The sequence below is a fragment of the Lynx canadensis genome, chromosome B3, assembly GCF_007474595.2.
Source record: "Lynx canadensis isolate LIC74 chromosome B3, mLynCan4.pri.v2, whole genome shotgun sequence".
Lineage (NCBI taxonomy): Eukaryota > Metazoa > Chordata > Mammalia > Carnivora > Felidae > Lynx > Lynx canadensis.
The window spans coordinates 40,021,806-40,043,753 of record NC_044308.2 but is presented as its reverse complement, the minus strand read 5'-3'; the positions used below and the strand labels follow the sequence as shown (position 1 = coordinate 40,043,753).

Here is a 21,948-nt window from a genome sequence, read left to right as displayed (position 1 = left end):
CTCCACACATACCCAGTGCAAGTTTCTCAACAAAGGAACCTCCCCTTCCCTATACCTACGGGGCACCCAGCTCCTGAGGTGTCCACGAGCCCCTCCCTAGCACAGCAAGCAGACAAAGGACGTGCCAGGTCTCTGGGAAGGGACTAAATGACCACTTAGTGCCACCTAGTGGTCTTTAGTGTGTAGTGCTTGGGGAGCGGAAGGGCCTATTATTCTGGGATTGGGGGTCTGAGCATGACCATTGGCCCTGTGGAGGTGGGCAAAATATGCCAGGACCTCAGGAAAGATGTGATCCTGTTGAGCTAAGCCCTCCCCTGGGCACCCCCCCCCCCGGCCCCACTGAGGGTAGGGTGCAGCTGGGCACTCCATCCGTCTGCCAACTCAGCCCCACATTTTACTTCCTCTGGACAGCTCCAGGAAGACAGTGGGGGGCAGGGCACGGAGTTCTAGTTCCAGCCCAGCTACTGCCTAGATCCCCAGGACTCAGCTACCTCGTCTGCAAAATCAGAGTAAACATCCCTGCCTCTCAGGGGACCTTTTCTTTCATTTATCAAACATTTTATGAAGTATCTCCTTTCTGAAGTCCATCATGCTGAGTGCTGTGGGGACGCAAAGACATCGAAGCCAGGTCTCTTGCTCCCAAAGGCTCCACCTCATTCCAGGAGGAGAAAGACTTGTGAATTGCTAATTACCATCGGAGGCAGGTCACTACTGAGTGCTCCATCTTCAGGCACAGAAGAGGGGGGTGGGGCGGCAGAAAGTGGGACTCACAGGAGCCCCTCTTAGCCCCAGGAGGGGCTCTCACCCCTGTGTTGAGCCCCCTCAGGAATATGTCTGCCTCCCCCAACAGCCATTTTCTCTTGCTTTCCTGTGTAATAAAGTGGGATGTCAAGCTCCATCTTTCACACTTCTATGCCTTTGTACTGCACAGTTCCCTTTTCCTAAATGGCTTTCTCCAACTTGTCCACCTGATAAACTTCTCTCCAGCCTTCCTCTGGAGAGTGGAGGGGAGAAGGATGGGAAATGCCCATGACTAGGCAACTAGAGGGGACACAGAAGGTCTCCCAAGCAGTGGCACAGGAACCCCCATCACCTGGACAGCATGCTCAGGCAGGTGGGAAGCCCCCTGGGCCCCTAACTGCGGGATCTCTGCATTCTTTCATCCTTTGTTCATTCCATGCTGTTGGCCTGCCCCAGTCCCTGTGCTGGGCTGGGTGCACCGGTTGCAGGAAGCAGGGGCCTCAATCCTGTTCTGAGGAGCTTTCTGGTGCAGGAGACAGACCCACAGGCAAGGACAACACAGTGGATGTGCTGAGACTGGAGCCTTTTTTCTAGAAAGGGGCAGGGCTAGGTCCTGGGAACAGAGGTGATGTTTGAGGTGAGTCATGAGGGGTTAATCTGGACATCTCAGGTTAGCCCAAGTCAGGGAGGTATGCAGGGGGAAGGCACCCACCTCCCAGTCCCTTTCTCCAACTATCCTCTAAGTGAGCTCTCCTCACCCACAGGTACTCCTTATTTGATCACTTAGTTAGTTGCTTGCTTGTTTATAAATCTGTCTCCCTGTATTCACCCTAAGCATCCCAGGGCCATTTCTTTCTGGTTCACTGGGGTCTCCAGGGTCTAGCCCAGCACCTGGAACATTATAGGTGCTCAATAGGTAAATATTTGTGGAATCAATGCATGAATGAACACACAGGCTGGGCGGGAAGTCTCTTTTATCCCAGAATGAGAGTGATTACTGGAGATATTTTCTCTGTTCTGACCATAATTACCTGTCCACCACACCCCCATATTCTAAGCAGGGTCACTAGGCCTTTGGGCTTCTTTGCCTCAAATCCAGAGGCTGCCTGAGAACACACTCTCCTGGCTTTTGCTTCCAGTTTCTTGAGGGGATTATGCTGGGGGGAAGGAGAGGCAGAGAGAGGAGGGTTTCCAAAACTAGGGAGGGGTGAGGGGTGAGTGAAGGTGCCCTGGGAGCACCACAAGGAGGTGGCAGGGCTCTGGAGGGCAGAGTGTGAGGCCCCTGGAGAGGCTATGACCTCTCCTCCACCCTTACCTTTCCCTAGGGCCTGGGTAGAGTCAAAGCCTATGGAGCTTGTCACTGTGGGTGTCAGCAGCCACCATGAGGCCATGGACACAAGAGACCTGCTCTTGCAAGCCCTGCTCCCAGCCTGTGTGATGCCAGGGGTGAATGGGGAGCCCTCAGTTCTAAGATGGGGTTTCCCTACACCCTCAGGGATATAGGTTTGAAGTTAGATTAAATTAGATGCCAAGAACATAAAGGACTGTGAGGTTCCTTACACATATCCCTCTGGCCTGAGGGCAGCTCCTCCTCACGGGGGACATGTGTGCCTTTCTCTGGAGCCTTCTAGAGAACATCAAGAAGGGACTTTCTGGTATATAGGCAGTCCCATGAGGAAGACATCTTTAAGCAGGGCAAGTCCATATGAGACCAGGGAAAGCTAAAATCAGTCCTTGGGGGAGGGGAAAAAATCTGGGGGTAGTGGGACATGCCTACTAGTGTGTAGTAGGGGAGCGGTCAGAGAGGAGAGCCCCAGGAGAGGATGCAGAAGAAATGACTGCATCGCCAGGATCCTCAAACATCTTCAACAGCCTGGCTCTGGGGGATGATGGGACATTCATCTCTTGGCAGAAGCCCTGGTCCCTCTCGTACCTTGATGGTATATCCAACCTCTTGCTAGGTACTCTTGCTAGTAGCTGCAGGGCTTGCATTGGAGACCAAGCCCCACCAGCCACATACCTGCACCTGCCTTTAGGTGTGGGCTGAGTGAAGCAAGGAGGCAGGAAAGTACAGGATTCCTTCCCTGATGGCTGTGCTTGTGTCCAGGGAACACAGAACTTCCCCCAGCCCTCTGCCCCCAGCTCCACTCTTGCCATTTGTTCTAGCTTCTCTGGTTCCCACTTGTATCCAAGCTTGGGTTTCTGGGCTTCCTATCAGTTCTTTGAGCTAGCCTTCCATTACCTTCCTTTCCTGCTCATTATCTTGAGTCAAGTTCTTCTGTTTCCATCCAAGAACCCCCAAGGTGCAGAGCTGCTAGGAAGCACAAGCAAGTGCTATCTGTGCTGAACTGGATGGTCCCCAAACTGTGTTAAGTGGAAAGAGTGAAAAAAGCAAGTGCAGCCAGACCAGTAAGCCCCTTGAGGGCAGGGCATGGTGAGATCAGCTCAGAGCTGGTTCTGCAAGGCGGGCTATGTCATATAGGCAGATGGGAAACACTGACTTTCAAATGGCACTACATTTAAAGACCACCATGATTGCCCACTTGTGGGTGAGTGGGGGGGTCACCCTGATGGGCTTGGTTCCTCCTAGGAGTGTTTTCTATTTGGGGCAAAGGAAAGGGTTCAAGCTACAGAAAAACAATCAACTCCTCAAGATTAGGAAAAGTGGTGACAAGAGGGAGACAGGCAGGGGTTGTACAGGGGTGAGGCTGGCACCCCTCTGAGGCTCCACATCTTGTCTGCCAAAGGAGTGTAGGAACCAGATATTATGGTGATAATCGTTAGTGATCATAAATGTTAATGACAGCTCCTGACCGAGTTCCTGCCATGTGGCTGGCCTTTCTCCTAACAACCCTACATGAAAGTCACAGTTACCACCTGCACTTTACAGATAAAGAAACCCCCCCAGAGAGGCTGTGTAACATGCCTAAAGTTACACAGCTGGCGAGTGGCAAAATCAGATGGAAAGCCAGGTCTGTCCCGTCAGTCTAATTCTCCACAAGCTGTAACCCTGCCTCTTCCATGAAGCCCATGGGGAAGGTCTGAGGATCCATAGCTCCTCCGAAGCACCATAGCACTGAGCTGCCCTACCCATGGTCTCCACCATTTAACTAGACACTCCTTGAGCACCTGCTCTGTGTGCTGGGGCCTCTGCTGACTCTTGGAAGACAAGGATAAATGCTCTCAGGTACCCAGAATTCATGTCTTCCTGCAACCAGCATGGTTTCACTCCTTACCGTTGTCAACTTCATATTTAAAATACATTTACTCATAAGCAGGGAACCTTAGTTTTAGCCAAACTGTAAGGGCCCCTCAGCAATTTCCACCTGACTCTTTGAACAACTGAAGTTAGTTTGCTGATGATCCTTTCCCAATTGGAACATTCAAGCTGGAGCCTCAGCAAGGCACAAAATAAAAAAGTTGCAACTGAGATCCCCAGCACTCAGTCATTGTGACAGGCCCATTTCCTACCATGTGAATTCTCTTGTGTGCCTTTGTCTGACTACTGGGCAACGGTGATTCACCTTGTCATTTCGCTGTGAGTCTCAATCTTGGGTAACTCAGCTTTCCAAATAACCGGTGATCCTAATAAAAGCTCATATAAGGGTACCGTGAGCTCAGCCATCGTGATGTAAACAAACACCTCTGTGTGTACCCACGGGGAGAGGGCCATGGCAACACTTATAGCCAGTGCCTCAGGCAGGGATGTGCCTTTGAGAGAGAGTGAGCATGTGAGAGTGAGACATGGGCAGAGGGAGAGGGAGAGATAGAATCTTAAGCAGGCTCTATGCCCAGTGCAAAGCCCAATGTGGGGATCAACCTCATGACCATGATCATGACCTCAGTGGAAATCAAGAGTTGGACGCTTAACAAACTGAGCCCCATGGGATGCCTTCTTAAGGAGAGCAGAAGACTCAACTCAGAGTCCTTACACAATTCACAAGTTTATTTGTCCTAAATAAATACGATCTGAGAACATCCATCTCAATACCCCTAAATATGATTTCTTCTCCAAAAAGGGAGCTTAAGATAACAGGCACATGGTTTGCATTGCGTGTTCTCAGGTTAAGCTCAGGAGAGTGTGTGTCCTGGCTTGTGCTATCCTGGGCCTAGCTGTGATGATAACCCCAGGTTCCTTTCTCTGTGTGGGGCCTGTATTTGGCCTGAGTCTCCCAGTTCAGGACTGTTACAGCCTGTTCCTGCTCCTGAAGCACCTGTCTTCACTGCCTCTCCTCTCTGCAGCCCAAAGAGGGCAGCATTCACAACCGTGTGGCCCTGGGCTAGCCCTTGCAGAGAGCTTTGTCCTATAACACCAGGTGCCACCATAAGCCCTTTCCCAGTTGGCACAGAAAGGGTTACTCCTGTCCCTGGAAGTAGCTTACCCAGGGCAAAGGGAGAAACTGAGGCAGAGCTGGAAAAGGGGTAAGAAGTAGTCTCCCTTGAACCTGGACCAGGAAAGACCAGGAGGCTGAGAGCCCTAACAAAGGAGAAAGGGTTGACTATCCTCCCCAAGTTATCTTCAGAGGCCCTGGCCCACTAGGGAGGAAGAAGTAGGGGAGACCATCATGTGTCTTCTCTTTGAGGCTCAAAGGTTTGGGTCCTCATTCTCTTGGTCTGAGGCTGCCTCATCATCATTTGGAGACTTCTGGAGCAGAGACAAAGAAAGCCAGTCATCGGTTCATGCTGTCCCCTAAGGCCACAGCCCAGGAGCCAGCATCTCCTTCTTCTTGCCCCTGTTCCCAACAGAGCCAGAGAAGGCTCTGCCATCCCTGCCCCAGGATCCCTTGGCCTTCCCTCTGTCCTAGTTCCCAGGCTTCCCATGCTATATGGCCCACCATCGGGTGATTCCATCTTACCATCTTGAGGCCCCTGCCCCTCTGCAGAGTGGCATAGAAGCTCAGCACACGAGGGTCACAGCGAACCACCATGGGATCAAAGTCCAGCACACGCAGGCCCTGCAGACTGCGGGCCCGGGAAAGGGCCACATAGGCCTGGCCACTGGCAAACACTCGGCCCAGAGAGATCTCCACGCAATCCAGGGTCATGCCCTGGGGGAATGGGGAGACACAGCTGGAGCCAGCTCACCCTGAAATCCCTTGTGCCCAAGAGCCTGACCCCACCTACACCAGTCCAGCTACTGCCTCTGGAGCTCCTCACCCAGTCTAGAGATTCTCAAGGCAGAGGGACAGATTGACAGCAGCTGAGTGTCTGAGTGGGAGGTCCAAGAGACACAAATTCAGTAGAGGGATGGTGGCGAAAGGAAAGAGCACAGGCCTGGGTCAGACAAGCATGGAAATGAATCCTGGCTCTGCCTCTCACTCTCTGTGTAACCTTGGGCAAGTTACTTAACTGCTCTGAGCTTTAGTTTTCTCTTCTGTAGAACAGGAATGATGATCACATCTATACCTCGCACAGTTGTAAGGATTAAATTTAACATCTGGTAGTGCCTCACAAAATGGCAGAATAGGAGATTATGTGTTTGGGAAAGGGAGAGGAAGCAGGATGGGAAATGCACTAAAGAAAGGTTAATTCTGCCACTGGTGTGGAACTTTGACTACACTTGATCTTAGCCAAAAGGCCGAGAAGCGATGGTCTGGAACTTTCTATCCAGAGCAAACTCAACCTCCATAAAGCTTTTAAGAACCCCCTTCAACATGCCTTAGGTCTATTCAGTCCCCCCGTCTGCCCTGCCCTGTCCCCGTCCCCCGTACTGACTGCCCACCTGGCTCTTGTGGATAGATATTGCCCAGGCCAGCTGGAGGGGCAGCTGCTGCCGACTGAGGAGTTGGCCACCAGTGGCCTGCACCGTCCAGCGGTCAGCATGGATGACCTCGGTGACTCCACACAGGAACCGCACCTGGGGCAGCCCTGAGGGAGGTGTGGAGAAATCCCACCTTTCAGCCCTGCTTCAGGGCTCAGAGGTGAGGAGCAGGCCTTCTCCTCCTCACATACCCCAGGGCCCTGCCACAAACCCAAGCTGTAGGACTGCTCCCCCACTGCCTACCTCTCCCCTCTGTCTCGAACCCAACAACCACCCCACGGGCACCATTCACCAGGCCTCGGGACACTGCTAAGTTCTTCACCAACATCACCTGCAAGAGAAAGAGGACTTGACCCATGGAGAACAGCCCATTCCTATGCCCTGCCTCAGTTCCAGACTTGCTGTAGCAGTCCCAGGAGGCTGGGGGCACTCATGGAGGGGCACTAAGACCTAATCCTTAACTCTGCCATCTGCTGACTGTGACCCCTATGGCAAGCTGCTTTATTTTCCCCGGTCTCAGTTGCACCTAATGTCAAAGTGGAATGACATTTGCTGTTTGCCTCAGGAAGAAGGAAAGAGCAATAACTCACATGGCTCTGAAAATGATCATGTCTGTTATGCGATATGTGTATGGGCCGCAATCATGAGGGACAGCCCCAGGTCCTGCCACCCCTCTCCAGCCCTTAAGTGCCCTTCGGAACCCAAGGCAAGTCTCCCATTTGGCCCACCCCAACACCATGGGAAGAAGCAGGGCTCTTTCACACTACACAGATGTGGAAACTGATCTTCAGCAAGAGAAAGGGACTTGTCCAAAGCATTGCTGCTGGTGCTCCCAGGCCTAGCAAGAGGAGGGCAGTGGGAGGCTGAAGACGGGAAGGTGGGTAGAAGCGGGAGGGAGGGAGTTCACTGGGGTCACAGCTAGGCTTTCTGGCTGTGAAGCAGCCTGGGGAGAGGTGCAAGGACAGGAGAGGCCCAGGCTTTCAGGGTCTTGGCCCTGCTTCCCAACTCACCTGGGCCCCCAGCTTTAGTTGAAGGATCTGGCTAACAGGACAATGGGCATCCAGGGTTCGGGCTTGCTGGGGATCACTGTCCATGGCCTTAAAGCTGTGTACCTCACCTAGGAAAAAAGAGTTGGGCAAACAGATTACAAGTCACTGACTTGTGGTTCAGTTTCCAAAAACATATATTAGACCAGGGTATGGAAGGAGGGAGTGGGGACAGTTCAGGCAAGCCAGGGCTTTTGAATCAGGAGCCTGGGTTCAAGTCTTACTTCCAAAATTTACTAGTTCGGTGACCTTGACCCATTCAAAGTCCCGCCTCTCCAATTTACAGTTACATCTACAAATGTAAATGCCTTTATGGCCAGAGAAGTTAGGGGCCTAAATATCCAAGCTGTTGGGGGAGGAGGGCCCACATGTGCCTGACGGCTTCTCCCAGATGGTCTTGCCCAGCCCTGGCTCCCTGCTCACCTGGCAGTTCCTGCAGTCGCCTCTCATTGGTGAGGGCCACATCATCCTGGTGAGTGCAAAGCCTCGTGGCCACAATCCCATCTCGCCCCACCTTATGGGAGGCTGTGGCCTGGAGCTGGTGGGTCACTTCATCTGAGCACCTGTAGAGGCTAGGCTGTCAGGACAGAGCACCCCCCTGAACACCAGGGAAGGCAGGGCACAGAGCTGATATGGCCCAAGCAATAGGCCATGGGTCAGGCTTAGGGATTAGAAAGGGTCACCAGGGCAAAATGTGCTGGCCCCCAGGCTGACCAAGTTGCCCTTCCCCACTCAGACCCCAGACATGGAGAATGATCATGGGCAGGCTCCCTTCCCTGTGAATGCCTCCAGGTAGGAGCTAGCCACCCTCCCACCCCAGTGCTCCAGAGGAAGTTGGATATGATGAGTGAGTATAGGCCAGAAGTTTAAAGGACCTAGACAAGGTGCTGATGTCGATAACCTGTCATACTGGTAGCCTATAATCAAATCAGTCTCCAGGCTACTATCTTCTAGCCTCTTGCTTGCTGCTTTGGGGACAAAAATCTAGTGCGTATGTATATATATATGTATATGTGTGTGTGTGTGTGTGTGTGTTTAAAGTTTATTTAATAAATCTGTACACCCAATGTGGGGCTTGAACTGGGGACCTCAAGATTAAGAACCACATGCTTCTCCGACTGACCCGGCCAGGTGCCCCTAGCCGGTGTTTCTATCTCAAGCTTTCCTCCACACGAGAAAGCCTGGGAACAACAGCAAATCAGGTGGAAGAAGGGGGAAAAACGGGACCATCTCTCACTGCTCTGCCACTCAGCCTTCCTCTTGTTCCCCACACATGCTGGTGTATGCTATGCACCTTCCTACCTGCCTCCTCTGTCTGACAGGGGTCTCTAAGCATAGAAAGCCCCTCACCACAACCACTTGCTCCCCATCCCATTTCAGTCTGGTTTTCAAAGCCCAGCTCTGGGCCATGTCTTCCACTTTCCTGTCCTCCTGTCTACTCTCACATTAGACTAGTCCTGGCATTTCAGCCTTTTGTCCTAGCTGGGGTGGGATCATGTCTGCAACTTCCTTCCCTCATCAAGTGACCCCATAGGCTCTGAGAGTGGAAGGAACTTGGGCTTTAGAATCAGGCCAGGTTCAAATCCCAGCCCAGGCACTTACTGGCTGTGACTCTGGGCAAGGTACTTCACCTCTTTGAACCCCTGTTTCGGCATTTGTGAAATAGGAGTGTTAACATCTCTGATTTCCTCTTGTGTGTCCATGTGCCCACACTTCCCTGACACCTACTCTGTGCCAGGGCCTGTGCTGGGTGATGGGGACCCAACCTTGGAGGAGGCAGGGTCCCAGTCCTCACATAGTGACCATCTTCTATGGGGCCATGAAGCATTTTTTCCCCCTTCTCTGGATCCCTGTGTTCCCCTGTGACCCACACTTGGATCCTCATCCGTGGCCCCTTCTCTGTTCACCAGGGCTCACCTTCCCAGCCTGACAGCCTGCAGCAGAGAGATGAAGGTCTGGTCTGCCTGCCTCCACACCTCGGTCAGCTCCAGGGTCACTGGGACACATCTTCTCCAGCTCTTGGCCTGGTGCGGGGAGAGTAGGGGTATCAGGGAGAAGAGCAGACATCTATGGAGGACAGGGCTAGAGGGTGAGTGATACCTGAAAGCAGAACTTTGGGGGCTGGGAGCCCTTGGTTACAGGTGGCAGCTGCAGGAAGTCCCCACAGATGATGAGCTGGATCCCTCCAAATGGTTTGTTCTGCTGCCGGATAGCTCTGGAGAGGAGCATGGGGTACTTTAGGAGCTGGGATGGACAGGTTCCATATGGAAAACCACCAGAACACAGCCCTTACTGCATATACTCACCTGGCCACGGCTTCCAGCTTGTCAAACAGGTCAGCCTCCACCATGGAGATCTCATCAATGACTAGCCGCTGGCAGTTCAGCCAGCCCTGCCGCACAGCTGGCCGCTGAGCCAGGGCTACACATTGGGCCAGAGGAGCCTGGCCTGAGCCAATGCCTGTGAGTGATGTGAGAGAGAGTATTTAGCCTGAGACCGTGGCCCTGGCCCAACCCTGACCCCCTCTCCCTCCCTTCTCAGAGGCCTGGCTTGCTTCCAGCTCAAGCCCTAGAGGTTCCTACTTACCTGCAAAGGCATGGAGAGTGGTACCCCCGATGTGGCAGGCTGCCACCCCAGTGCTGGCAGTAGCCACAGTACCTGTGGGAGGCAGCAAGCCCAGGATACGCTTCAGCAGATAAGACTTCCCTGTCCCTGGGCAGAGGGTAAAGTCAGGGTCACCTGCTCCTCCACTGTATCCCACCTCCGTTCCCCCAGCCCCTATTCTGCCCTCCACTACCTGCACTCCCAGTGAAGAAGATGCTCTGGCCTTTCAGGACAACCCTCAGCACAGCAGCCTGTTCTTCAGAAAGCTGTGGTTTGCTTGGGGGCAAGCTCAGCCTCTTCACAGGCAAGGGCCACTTTGGGGCTTCCTATAGGGGGACAGGACTCAGAGCTTCCTACCACCCCTTAGGCATTGCCCCTCCCTTCTTAGCTTGCACACAATGCTAGGTCTCTGCTGGTTTCACTCCTTGAAGCCCCTCCACTGATCCCTGGTGCCCTGATTACTGCATTAAGTAGGTCTAAGGGAGGTCCAGACCTCCCTCAGCTCCCTCCCCTGGTTTCCCTAAATCTCCTGGTTCTCTCACAGGTCCTTCCTTCTCACTTCTCTTTCTGTCACAAACCTGTCTCTCTCACTTCAAAATACTCCAGCAATGGGGTGCCTGGCTGGCTCAGTTGGTGGAGCATGTGACTCTTGACCTCAGAGTCCTGAGTTCAAGCCCCACAATGGATGTGAGGCCTACTTAAAAAAAAAAAAAAAAAAAAAAAAAGTAAACAAAACAAAATACCCCAGCAAAACCCGGCCTGGACAGGGCCTCTTTCTTGTTCCATCTCCATCCTTTCACCAGCTTAGTCTTGAACCCCTGTAGTCTACCATCCATCTGCCCCAGTTCACAAACCCACCAGGCTTTGCACACCGCCCCCCCCCCCCCAATATGATCAGACCCGTTGGCTGCCCAGACACTGCTGACCAATTCTTTTTTCAAAAGCTTCTCTCCTTCTCCAGGCTGAATAGCTTCCTACTTTTTCTTCTAAAGTCACCTTTCTTTCTAGGCCTCCTTCTCTTTCCCTTTTAACGTGACCTGGGCCTCTTTTCCCATTCTAGCTTACTCAGGAATTGCACTATGGGAAATACGCACAACCCTCATCTCTCTGTCATCCTCCTACGTCTGATGGCATCTCCTCTGAGATAACCAGCAACCTCCTCGAATACTGCCACATCCTCCCCCCAACCCCAAACTTGGACCTCCTGGGTCTCTTCCATCTCAGTGGCACACCCACTCCCCCTAAGGCGTCCCCGCTTTCCGGTCCTCACGTTGCTGGGCTCAGATCTCGCCTGGAGTTCCCTCGGCCGCTTCACGGGCGTGGCGTGAGGGACGCCGGTGGGCGCCGCGCGCCGCAACTCCTCCGGCTGCACTGGGCTGATGGTGACGAAGTCTCGGGGCCGCGGGCCAAGCAGCTGTGCGCGGGCGGAGGCCGGTCCGGGGCCCGGGGCTGCGGCCAGCTTGAGACGCAGCGTGCGCAGGAAGCGTCGCAGGCGGTCGGGGGGGCAGTCGGAGAGCAGCAGCTGCACAGCGCCCGCGCGGGGAGCGCCGTCGACTGGGAGCCGTAGTGTGCTGCGCCCGGCCGCGGCGAAGCGCGTGAAGAGGCGCGCCGCCCTCAGAGGGAAGCAGCGCGGCCGCCCCGCGGGCCCAGGCGCTTGCAGCCGCAGCAGCAACTCGCGGCGCTCATTTCGTCCCAGGCTCAGCTCCGCGGTGCGTAGGGCCTGGCGCTTTCGCGGCTGCCCGCTGGGGCTCAGCTCCTCCACAGCCACGCGACACCGCAGCTCTGCGTCCTCGAATTCCACTGGCGCTGCCTGGGTGCCCGACAGCATCTCCACCGCCTCCGGAGGTCTGCAAGAGGTCGGAAGCACAGGGGTCACGAGGACTCAGGGGCATAATAGGTGGTATAGAGACTTTGACGGGAGCCCGGTCAAAGCCAAATAAGGTCACGGAGGCTGTCACTGGTAACACAAAGAGGTCATGGAGACGGTGAGAGACCTGGGCCAACCAGAATTCACAGAGACATTACTCTCCTACGCAGTAATTTCCAGAATGGTGGATGGGCAGCATCAAATGCACCCAGGATTGGAGAGCCTCGGCTGTCTGACAGCAGGCTCCGTAACAAAAGAGAAACCTGTTTCCAAGAGGCCCAGGGCGGACAAGGGAATCCTCAGTCCTCTCCCAAAGAAGGGGAAGCGCACGAGGAGGGATGAGCAGGGGGCTGACTTGTAATAAGCACCTTCTTTCCTCCAGATATGTTCACTAGTTTATATGCAGCCAGGTCAATCTATTTCCCGTGTACAGAAATGGAAACAGACTGAGGGACTACAACGACTGGTAGGAGTCAGAGTTAGTGTGATTCCGCAGCTCTGACTCTTCTTCCCAATCTCTAAGGTGGGCATAGGGTGGAGAATATTTGCCAGCGAAAATCGCGAGGGATCCTGGGGCCCAGGAATCCCTGTTTCTTCCGTCTGACCCACTCGTCTGCACCCTCCCGGCAGAGACCTTTCGAAAAAAGCAGAACTTTGTCTCCCACCTCCGGGATCGCGTGGACACTCACTTGCACCGGCACTCGGAGGAACGCGCTGAACAGAGCCGGCCAGTTAACTAAACTTGGGCACTAGGAACTTTCAAATCTAGGAGTAGAGAATCATCCTATCACCGGCCGGATCTTTAAATTCTCCAGCCAATCAGAGGCAGGGGCGTGACAACGGGCGTGTCTTTCATTGGGTTCCAACTCCCAGAGCTTGGGCTGTACCAATCGCAAGCTGGAGGAAGGAGGCTTATAGTGGTGGGCGAGCATACCAAAGCCGGTGGACCAGTGGAAGTGGAAAGGGGCGGAGGGCTGCAGCAAGGCGATGCATGGTGTCGCGTCACACAACGCGGCTTTAAGATTTGTTTTCAGAACGGTGCCTCCAACACACTTTTTCTCTGCTTTAGCCCCCACACAGCGGCTGAACTTGGCCTTGGGGGATGAGCTGCCTCTGATCCCTCCCACCCGTGTTTACCTTCACCTGGCGCTTGCCGATTCCTGGACCCCTGGGCCGACCACCAAAGACCTGTCGCTTCCTCTGCCCCCGCCCCCACCCCTCTTTTCATCCTTCTCTGCCTCTGTAAGGGTCATTTTATGCATTTGTCTCCAAGCAGGCTGAGGCCCATCGTTCAGGAATTCCTAGACCTGTGTCAGGTGCTCAGGGAGTACAAAGGAAGCATGTGAGCCTCTGTCTTCAGGGAGTTCGTATCCCTTTTGTCAATGCACTGGCTGCTCAGAGAATGTATTTTTAATTATCTTTTCAACCCCCTCATTGACGCTTCTAATTACATAGCTGGAAGGGATCTTACAGGTGAGTCAGCCCCCTCCTTTATTGGCTTGTCCTCATTTTCAAATAGGAAACCAAGGCTCCAGGAGATTTTACCAAAGATCACATAGCTTGTAGATAGCAAAGCAAAGCCTTGAACCCAAGTCTAACCCAGCATGAGCACCTGCTGTTTAACTATTATGCCACACTGCTCCCAGGTGACTCGTCTAATTTCATGAAGGGAATCCAGGCCTGGACTGGAAGCTCAGCTCCTGACAGCTGCTGCCATGACCCAGCCTGCCAGTTAGATGTTACTCTAAGCAAGTTTACTTTGTTTCCTCATATATAAAAATGGTCAAAGATGAAAATTTTCATTGATTGTAGAACTCTGTGGCTATACTAAAAACCATTGAACTGATGCTTTAATGGGCAAATTTTTTGGCATATGAATTATATCTCAATAAAACTGTTAGAAAAAAAATCAGGAGAAATATTTTTCCTCTTCAGTTCTATCATGACATATCAGTCCCCAGTGGCATGGGAAAAATTTCAACATCACTGTGGTAGGCAGAATAATGTCTCCCTAAGATGCCCCATCCTAATCCCCCGAAGTTATGAATATGTTACCTTACATGGCAAAAGAGATTTTGCAGATGTGATAAATTAAGGATCCTGAAATGGAAAGATTATCCTGGATTTTTGGGTGGGCCATGGAATCACAAGCATTCTTATAAAGCAAACAGGAAAGCAAGAGAGAAGAGGAGAAGAGATAAAGAAGCAGAGGTGTGTGTGAGAAACAGAGAAAGATTGAAGAGGTTACTGCTGGCTTTGACAGAGGAAAAGGGTCATGAATCAAGACATAGAATACAGGAGGCTTCTAGAAGCTGGAAATGGCAAGAAAGTAGGTTCTTCCTCCCTAGAATCTACAGAATGAACACAGGTCCTGATTTTAGCCCAGTGAGACACATGTCAGACCTCTAGAACTGCAAGATAATAGATTTGTGTCGCTTAAGTCACTAAATTTGTGGTAATTTGTTACAGCAGCAACAGCACTAAGAAACAAGTACAGTCACACAACTACAACGTGAAAAGAGCTAGGATTATGAACCCAGGTCTGTTTCTAAAGCCTCTGTTCTTTCTTCACGCTACCCTTTGCTCAAAATGGGCCCAGCACACCGACAAACAGCCTGCTTCCTTCCCCTTTCTTTCTGTGCAGTACCCTTGACTGCCTCTAGAGAAGGCACAGACACTTCCACATGGATTTTCCCCGAGTGTTTTTTTTTTTCCTTTTGGCTTTCAAACTTAAAAAAAAAAAATTGTACAATGTAAATAACATCAAAATTTTACCATCTTAACCATTTTTAATGTTTATTTATTTTGAGAGACAGAGAGGCACTGAGCACGAATGGGGAAGGAGCAGAGAGAGAGGGAGACACAGAATCTGAAGCAGACTCCAGGCTCTGAGATGGCAGCACAGACGGGCTCAAACTCAGGAACTGCGAGACCATGACCTGAGCCGAGTTGATGTTTAACTGATCGACCACCCAGGTGCCCCAGCATCTTACCATTTAAAAAAAATTTTTTTTAATGTTTATTTTGAGAGAGAGAGAGAGAGAGAGAGAGAGAGAGCAACAAGCAGGGGAGGGGCAGAGAGAGATAGGATGGAGACACAGAATCTGAAGCAGGCTCCGAGCTCCGAGCTGTCAGCACAGAGCCCGACATGGGGCTTGAGCTCATGAATGAGATCATGACCTGAGCTGAAGTCAGATGTTTAACTGACTGAGCCACCCAGGTGCCCCTTAACAATTTTTAAGTGTACAACTCATTGCCATTAAGTACTTTCAAGCATTGCATAACCATCATCACTAGTTCTAGAAAATTTTCATCATCCAAACAAAGTTTGTACCCATGAGAAAATAACTCCCCACTCCTTTCCTCCTCTCAGCCCTTGAGAACTCCAGCATTTTATTCTGAACATATTCCAACATAAACAGAAAGGTTGAAAGAATTGTACAGTGAACACCCATAAACCCACCACCAAGATGCTACAATTAATGTTTTATCATGTCTGATCATCTGTCCATCTCAACATTCGTGAATCCATCTATTATGCATTTTGAAGTTGCAGACAACAGTACATTTCATGTCTAAGACTTTAACATGCATAGCATTAACTAGGGTTTATGCTTTTTTTTTTCTTAAATAGGCTCCACACCCAATGTGGGGACTGAACTCATGACCCACGATTAAGAGTCAAGTATGCTCTACTGACTGATCCAGCCAGTTGCCCTAAAGCTTATCTTTTTTTTTCAAGTCCCCTCCCCCCTTTTAAGTTTATTTATTTTTGAGGCGGGCAGGGGCAGAGAAACAGGAAGACAAAGGATCTGAAGCAGGCTCTATGTTGACAACAGAGAGCCTGATGTGGGCCTCCAATTCAGGAACCTTGAGGTCAAGACCTGAGCCAAAGTGCAATGCTTAACCGACTGCGCCACCTAGGCACCCCCTAATGCTTGTCTTAAAAAAATTTTTTTTAAATGTTTATTCATTTTTGAGAGGCAGAGAGAGACACAGCATGAGCGAGGAGAGGGTCAGAGAGAGAGGGAGACACAGAATCGGAAGGAGGCTCCAGGCTCTGAGCTGTCAGCACAGAGTCCAACGCGGGGCTCGAACTCGGGAGCTGTGAGATCATGACCTGAGCTGAAGTTGGACGAGCAACCCAGGTGCCCTGATGCTTATCTTTTTAATGTAAACTTCACAAATGATGAAATGCACAACTCTTACGCTTATCATGAGAAGAGTTTTGACAACACATATCTGTGCAGCCAAGTCCTTATCAGGATATAAACCATGCTGTATATGGTAGTTACCAGCCACATGTGGCTAATTTTATTTTATTTTTTTTTTAAATTTTTTTTTCAACGTTTATTTATTTTTGGGACAGAGAGAGACAGAGCATGAACGGGGGAGGGGCAGAGAGAGAGGGAGACACAGAATCGGAAACAGGCTCCAGGCTCCGAGCCCTCAGCCCAGAGCCTGACGCGGGGCTCGAACTCACGGACTGCGAGATCGTGACCTGGCTGAAGTCGGACGCTTAACCGACTGCGCCACCCAGGCACCCCAACATGTGGCTAATTTTAAATTCAAATGAATTAAAATTAAATGAAATTTAAGCTTCAGTTTTGTTTTTCTAAAGGTTTTCTTTATTTTTTTATTTATTTTTTTGAGAGAGAGAGTGCGCCCGTGCGAACGAGCGGAGGAGGGGCAGAGATAGAGAGAGGGAGACATGCTTCACGCTGTCAGCCCATAGCCTGAGGTGGGGCTTGAACCTAAGAACCGTGGGATCATGACCTGAGCCCAAGTTCAATGCTCAATTGACTGAGTCATCCAGGTGCCCTAAAATTCAGTTTTTGAGTCGTACTGGCCACACTTCAAATGCTCAGTAGTTGCATGTGGCTAGAGCTATGGGACATTTTCTTCATTGCAGTTCTAAGAACATTATCATCACCTAGAAAGTTTCCTCAGGTCACTTTGCACCACTCATTCCACCCTCAATCCTCAGGCAAACTCTGCTCTAACATGGTTTTCACCATAAATTTAGTTTTTGTTCTAAAACTTCTTGTAAATGGAATTATACAATATGTATTGTTTGTGTACAGGTTTCTTTCACTCAGCGTAATTATTTGGAGATTCATCCATGTTGCTGTATCAGTAGTTGGTTCCTTTTTATTCCTAAGTAGTATTCCATCCGTATGGATATACTGTACTAGTTTTTCCATTTTACTGTTGATGGATATCTGGGCTTTCTGTGGGTTTATGCTTTAATTTTTAAAAATAAATACCTCAGTGAGGGGCACCTGAATGGCTCAGTTGGTTAAGCTTCAGACTTTGGCTCAGCTCATGATCTCTCCAGGTGAGTTTCAGTCCCGCGTCGGGATCTGTGCTGACAGCTGCTTCAGATTCTTGGTTTCCCTTTCTCTCTGCCCCTTCCCTGCGCACACTCTGTCTCTAAAAAATAAACAAACATTAAAAATAACAAAATAAATACCTTGGTGAGAAACTGCTGAGTCATCGCAACAGGTACACATTTACTTTATATGAAACTGCCAGAGCTTTTTCCAAAGTGGTATGCCCTCCCAAAGTTTTGTAGGGACAGCAACAGTAAACCTTGGAGGGAAGGAAGCAATGAATAACTGAACGGGGCTTAGCGGTTATTAACGGACCTCAGGCTCCGCCCTCTTTCTCCGTCCTGTCAGTTGGATCCTGATTGGCCCGTGGAGGAGGGAGGCGGAGCCAGAGAAATCTCACGTTTGGGGCCGGACTTCCTCCTTCTCAGCTTTGAGTTTTCCATCCGCCCTGTTTTTCTTACTGCTATCGCCGCAGGGTTAAATTCTAAATGAAGCGCAGCATTGCTCCCGTATCTCTCGCCTAACCCCAAGCCTGTTTTGACGCAAGCTCTCAGGAGTTTTCTTCATTATGAAATTTCCTTCTTGACAACTCTTTCTGTACGTCTTATGCGCTCTCCCTCACCGGTGGTCTTAATTCTAATCGCCAGCTCATTAATAAAAACCCAACAGTGACGTTATCACAGGACTGGCGGCTTACAGAATGCGTTTTCGGCCATAATCTCATTTGATACTTAAAAGAAGCTTTATGGTCCTTTTCTCTTTCGCATTAACAACTCTAAGCTTACAGGGACAATTTGTAGAGATGCTGTAGAGATGCCAGAGCACTATTTCACTTGGCATGCTTCATCACGGGGCAGCTGACACTCATTTATTGAGCCTCTGATACAGGTAACCCTCCTTCCTTGAAATCCTCTTTTTCCACAACACACTCCCCTCGTTTCTTCATACTTCTACTTCATACTCGTTACTTCATACTTATCGGCTCCTCCTTTGCTAACTCCCTTTTCCTCAACCAGACCTCTCAATGTGGGGAGGAGTTTATCTTTTTTTTTTTTTTTCTTTTCCATCTTTTCTAATCCCATGGCTTGATTATCAGCTATATGCTGATTCCCAATATTGTATCTCTAGCCTGCCTTTCTCCCCTGAACTCCAGACTGTCTCCGTTTGTTCTTCTGATATCACACACAGATGCCTAGCAGGCATGTCAAACTTACTTTCTCCAAACAGAGCTTTTAATCTCCTTCTCCAACACCATATACACCTGTTTTTCTCCTGTCTTCATTTCAGTAAATGCACCACCATACCCTGATTCCTTCTTTACTTACCACATCTAACCCACCATCAAAACCTGTTCTGTCTGCCTACAAAACGTAATTTGGATCTATTCTCTCCGTCTCCACCCCACACCCTAGAGCTAGCAGCCTATCGTCTCTCCCTGGATCTCAGTAGTAGTCTCCTAATGACACTGGATTCCGGGCTTCCACTCTGTCCCCCTACAATCCAGTCCTTTCTCCAAACAGCAGCGGATGGGATCTTTTCAAACATATAAACACATGTTGCTTTTCCCTCCATGGGAAAACCCTCCGTGCCTTTCTAGGCAATTCCTCTTAGAATAAAATCCATAGTCTTTACCACAGCCAACTCCCTCCCTTCCTTCCACTGTGACCTCAAGTCTACCACTTTCTCCCTTACTCAATATGCCTCTGTCACAATAGCCTCCTTCGTGCTCCTTGTACACCCAAAGCCCATTCCTATTCCTGAGTCTTTGCACTTTTTTTTTTTTTCTCTGCATGAAGTACCTTCCTCCAGGGTGCCTGGTTGGCTCAGTTGGTAGAGGACACATCTCTTGATGTTGGGGTCGTGAGTTTGAGCCCCGAGATGGGGGTAGAGTTTACTTTAAAAAATTAAAATATTTGTTTTAAAGGAAGAAAAAAAATACATTCCCCCTCAACTCTTTTTGTGGCCGTCTCTGTCTTCATCTTTCAGGTCTCAGCTGAAATATCCATGTATTTACATATATCGTGAAATTAGTACAATAGGCTTAGTTAACATCCATCATCTCATAGATCCAATAAAAACAAAAGAAAACAAATTTCTCCTTGTGATAAGAACTCTTAGGATCTACTCTCTTAACATCTTCCCTATATATCATACAAAGGTATCAACTATAGTCATCATGTTATACATTACAGTCTAGCACTCATTTACCTTATAACTGGAAGTTTGTATCTTTTAACCACTTTCCCCCAATTCCACCCCCTTCCTCACCCCACCTTACTGTCTCTTGAATCTCTATCTGTCCCTACCATCCTCATAAACACTGGCCTGGTTCAGGCTCCATCACCTTGAACCTGGATTTTCTGTAACAGTTTCCTATGCAGTGGGCCTCCCATCTCTCATGCTCTGTCACCATTCTTCACATAGCAGCCATGAAATGAGTTTTGTCTTTGTTTGGTTTGGTTTGTTTTTTTTATTTCAGAAAGAGTGTGCATGAGCAAGGAGAGGGGCATAGGGAGATAGAATCTTAAGCAGCCTTCAGAGCACAGAACCGGTGGACACAGGACTCCATCCCACAACCCTGGGATCATGACCTGAGCTGAAATCAGGAGTCTGATGCTCACTAAGGCACCCCAAAAATGAGGTTTTAAAATGAAAATCGTGTCCACCCTGCTTCAGTGGCCCCCTGCAACTTGCAGAAAGAATTTCAAATACCTTAGGTCAGCACTTAAGGCCCTTAATGCTCTAGCTCCTGATGCCTCCCCGATGGTACTTTTCTGAAATCTCCCACCACCGCCAGCCACCACCACACACACATGACTGCACAAATCTGCCTAGAGTTCCCCTAACAAGTCACAATGTTCTACAAAAGTTACTGCTTTTGTAAGATGTCCACCCTAGTGGAATACAACTCAATCACTCCAGCCCTTCCTCTGGGAAGCAGCTTTCACCATACACTGAGTATTCTTTCATCAGTGCCCTTCTAAGGACTTGTCTACCCTCCTACTGGCTCTTCATCTCTCCAAGGCAGGGCCTGGATCTTGTGAGGCCTGGTCATACAATGCTGCCAAAACATTTAGTAGACAGCACATACTCTGGAGTCAAGGGAGGTTTGAATCCTTGAAACCACCACTCACCAGTCAAGTGACATTAAACAGGTCTAAGCCTTGGATTCAAGATCTGTTAAATGAATATAACAATTGTATCTATCTCTCGGGTCATTATCCACTTGTGTGAAGATTAAAGGAGATATGTGTGAAGAGTTTAGTACAGTGAGCAGATGACAGAGGCTCCCTAAATTCTTTTGAGTGAATAAATGCCAGGATGAAGTATTGGAAAGCACCCTACTTAAAGGCCCCCAATAAGTTTTGTTGATTAAATGGTGTACATGCAAAACAGACTCCATCACTTCCACAGCCAAAAACTTTCAATGATTTCCCATTACCCTGAGGTTAAAATATAGTCCCCTCAATACAGCCTTCAGGCCCTTTCTCAGACACTGAGTTCTGTCGGCTTCTCCAGCTTAGCCGCTCCCCCCGCCCCCAACACACTACTGTTTCATGCTTCTTTGCCATTGCTTATACTCTCCCCTCTGTCTAGAATGCCTGTGTTGACCCTTTGTTCTGGTTTTGGTGCCCTTCCTATGTGCATTTACCCTCACATTTAACATACGGTTTTCTCATCTGTTTACACACCTTTCTCTCCTGATGGAGGACAGGAACTTGGGTCTTGCCATTATCTTCCAGATATTAGTGTAAGGACTGATGATCAAGGCAAAGAAAATATTTGTGTTGAATGAATGCATGTGGTGCGGGAGCAACAACCAGAGGGCCAGCACGGCTCGCTGGATGGGAAAACCGATGCCAAAGTGGTTATCAGTGGCTCACTCCCAAAAGTGACAGAGCTCACTGGATATGAAAACTGACCTCACCCCAACCGAACCATGAGCTGTGCAACAACACAAATTCCTCAGGGTCTCTGGGCTCCTGCAGGTGGAATCTGAGTTTTCAGATACAGGATCTTCTGAGTCCTCAGGCATGAGGTGCCCAGCTCTGGAGAGGGAATAAACCATACTGAGGGAATAAAACCATGTGGTTGCCATATACATTGACTTTCTCAAATCCATAGCCTGGATTTTCCTCATCCTTTTAGATAAAGGAACCCAGGCCCAGGCATAAGAAAATGTATGCCCCCATCTTCCTCCCCCTTGGGCCCCAAGCTACCTTCTTCCATGCAGGGCTGTAAGTGGCTTGGGGGCCTGAGGACCAGCAGAAGGCAGCGAAAGGGGAGCTTGGTCAACTGGTGCAGCTGCTGCTATAGCAGCTAGAGCCAAAGGAGGTCACCATTGATCTCACACATACTTAATTCTTCCTGCACAAGCATGCTTGGGCAGGGTTGGCTATGAGAGCTGAGACGGAAAGGGTGGCTGGAGGCTGGGATGTAGCCAGTCACTTTCTCTCTCTGGGCCTCTTTCTCCCAAGTATAAATGAGGGCGCGCGGTATAACTAACACTCCACTCCCACCCAGCAAGTCTGTCGAGGTTGCAAGATCACCGCTGGATGAGGGTGGGGGTGGGTGGAGGGTGACCCTCAGGTATAG

General features: G+C 50.1%; 1 protein-coding gene across 1 annotated transcript; it reads right to left on the bottom strand.

Annotated features, from left to right (window-relative positions):
- Window positions 1-4,660: 4,660 nt before the first annotated feature.
- PIF1 (PIF1 5'-to-3' DNA helicase) lies at window positions 4,661-19,170 on the bottom strand. Its single transcript, XM_032593619.1, has 13 exons — window positions 17,493-19,170; window positions 11,423-11,999; window positions 10,346-10,478; window positions 10,135-10,260; window positions 9,855-10,008; window positions 9,649-9,763; window positions 9,466-9,572; window positions 7,972-8,111; window positions 7,513-7,619; window positions 6,746-6,833; window positions 6,464-6,609; window positions 5,598-5,789; window positions 4,661-5,386 (listed from the first exon to the last, which is right to left on the bottom strand). The coding sequence occupies exons 2-13, from the start codon at window positions 11,978-11,980 to the stop codon at window positions 5,327-5,329; spliced, it is 1,926 nt and encodes a 641-aa protein (XP_032449510.1). The 5' UTR covers window positions 11,981-11,999; window positions 17,493-19,170; the 3' UTR covers window positions 4,661-5,326.
- Window positions 19,171-21,948: the final 2,778 nt, after the last annotated feature.

Coding starts and splice junctions, on each gene's coding strand:
- PIF1 (XM_032593619.1), bottom strand. CDS start 11,980: ATGCTGTCGGGCACCCAGGCAGCGCCAGTGGAATTCGAGGACGCAGAG. Junction 7,620..7,971: donor GCGACTGCAGGAACTGCCAG/GTGAGCAGGGAG, acceptor CTTTTTTCCTAG/GTGAGGTACACAGCTTTAAG. Junction 5,790..6,463: donor TATCTATCCACAAGAGCCAG/GTGGGCAGTCAG, acceptor CCATTCCCCCAG/GGCATGACCCTGGATTGCGT.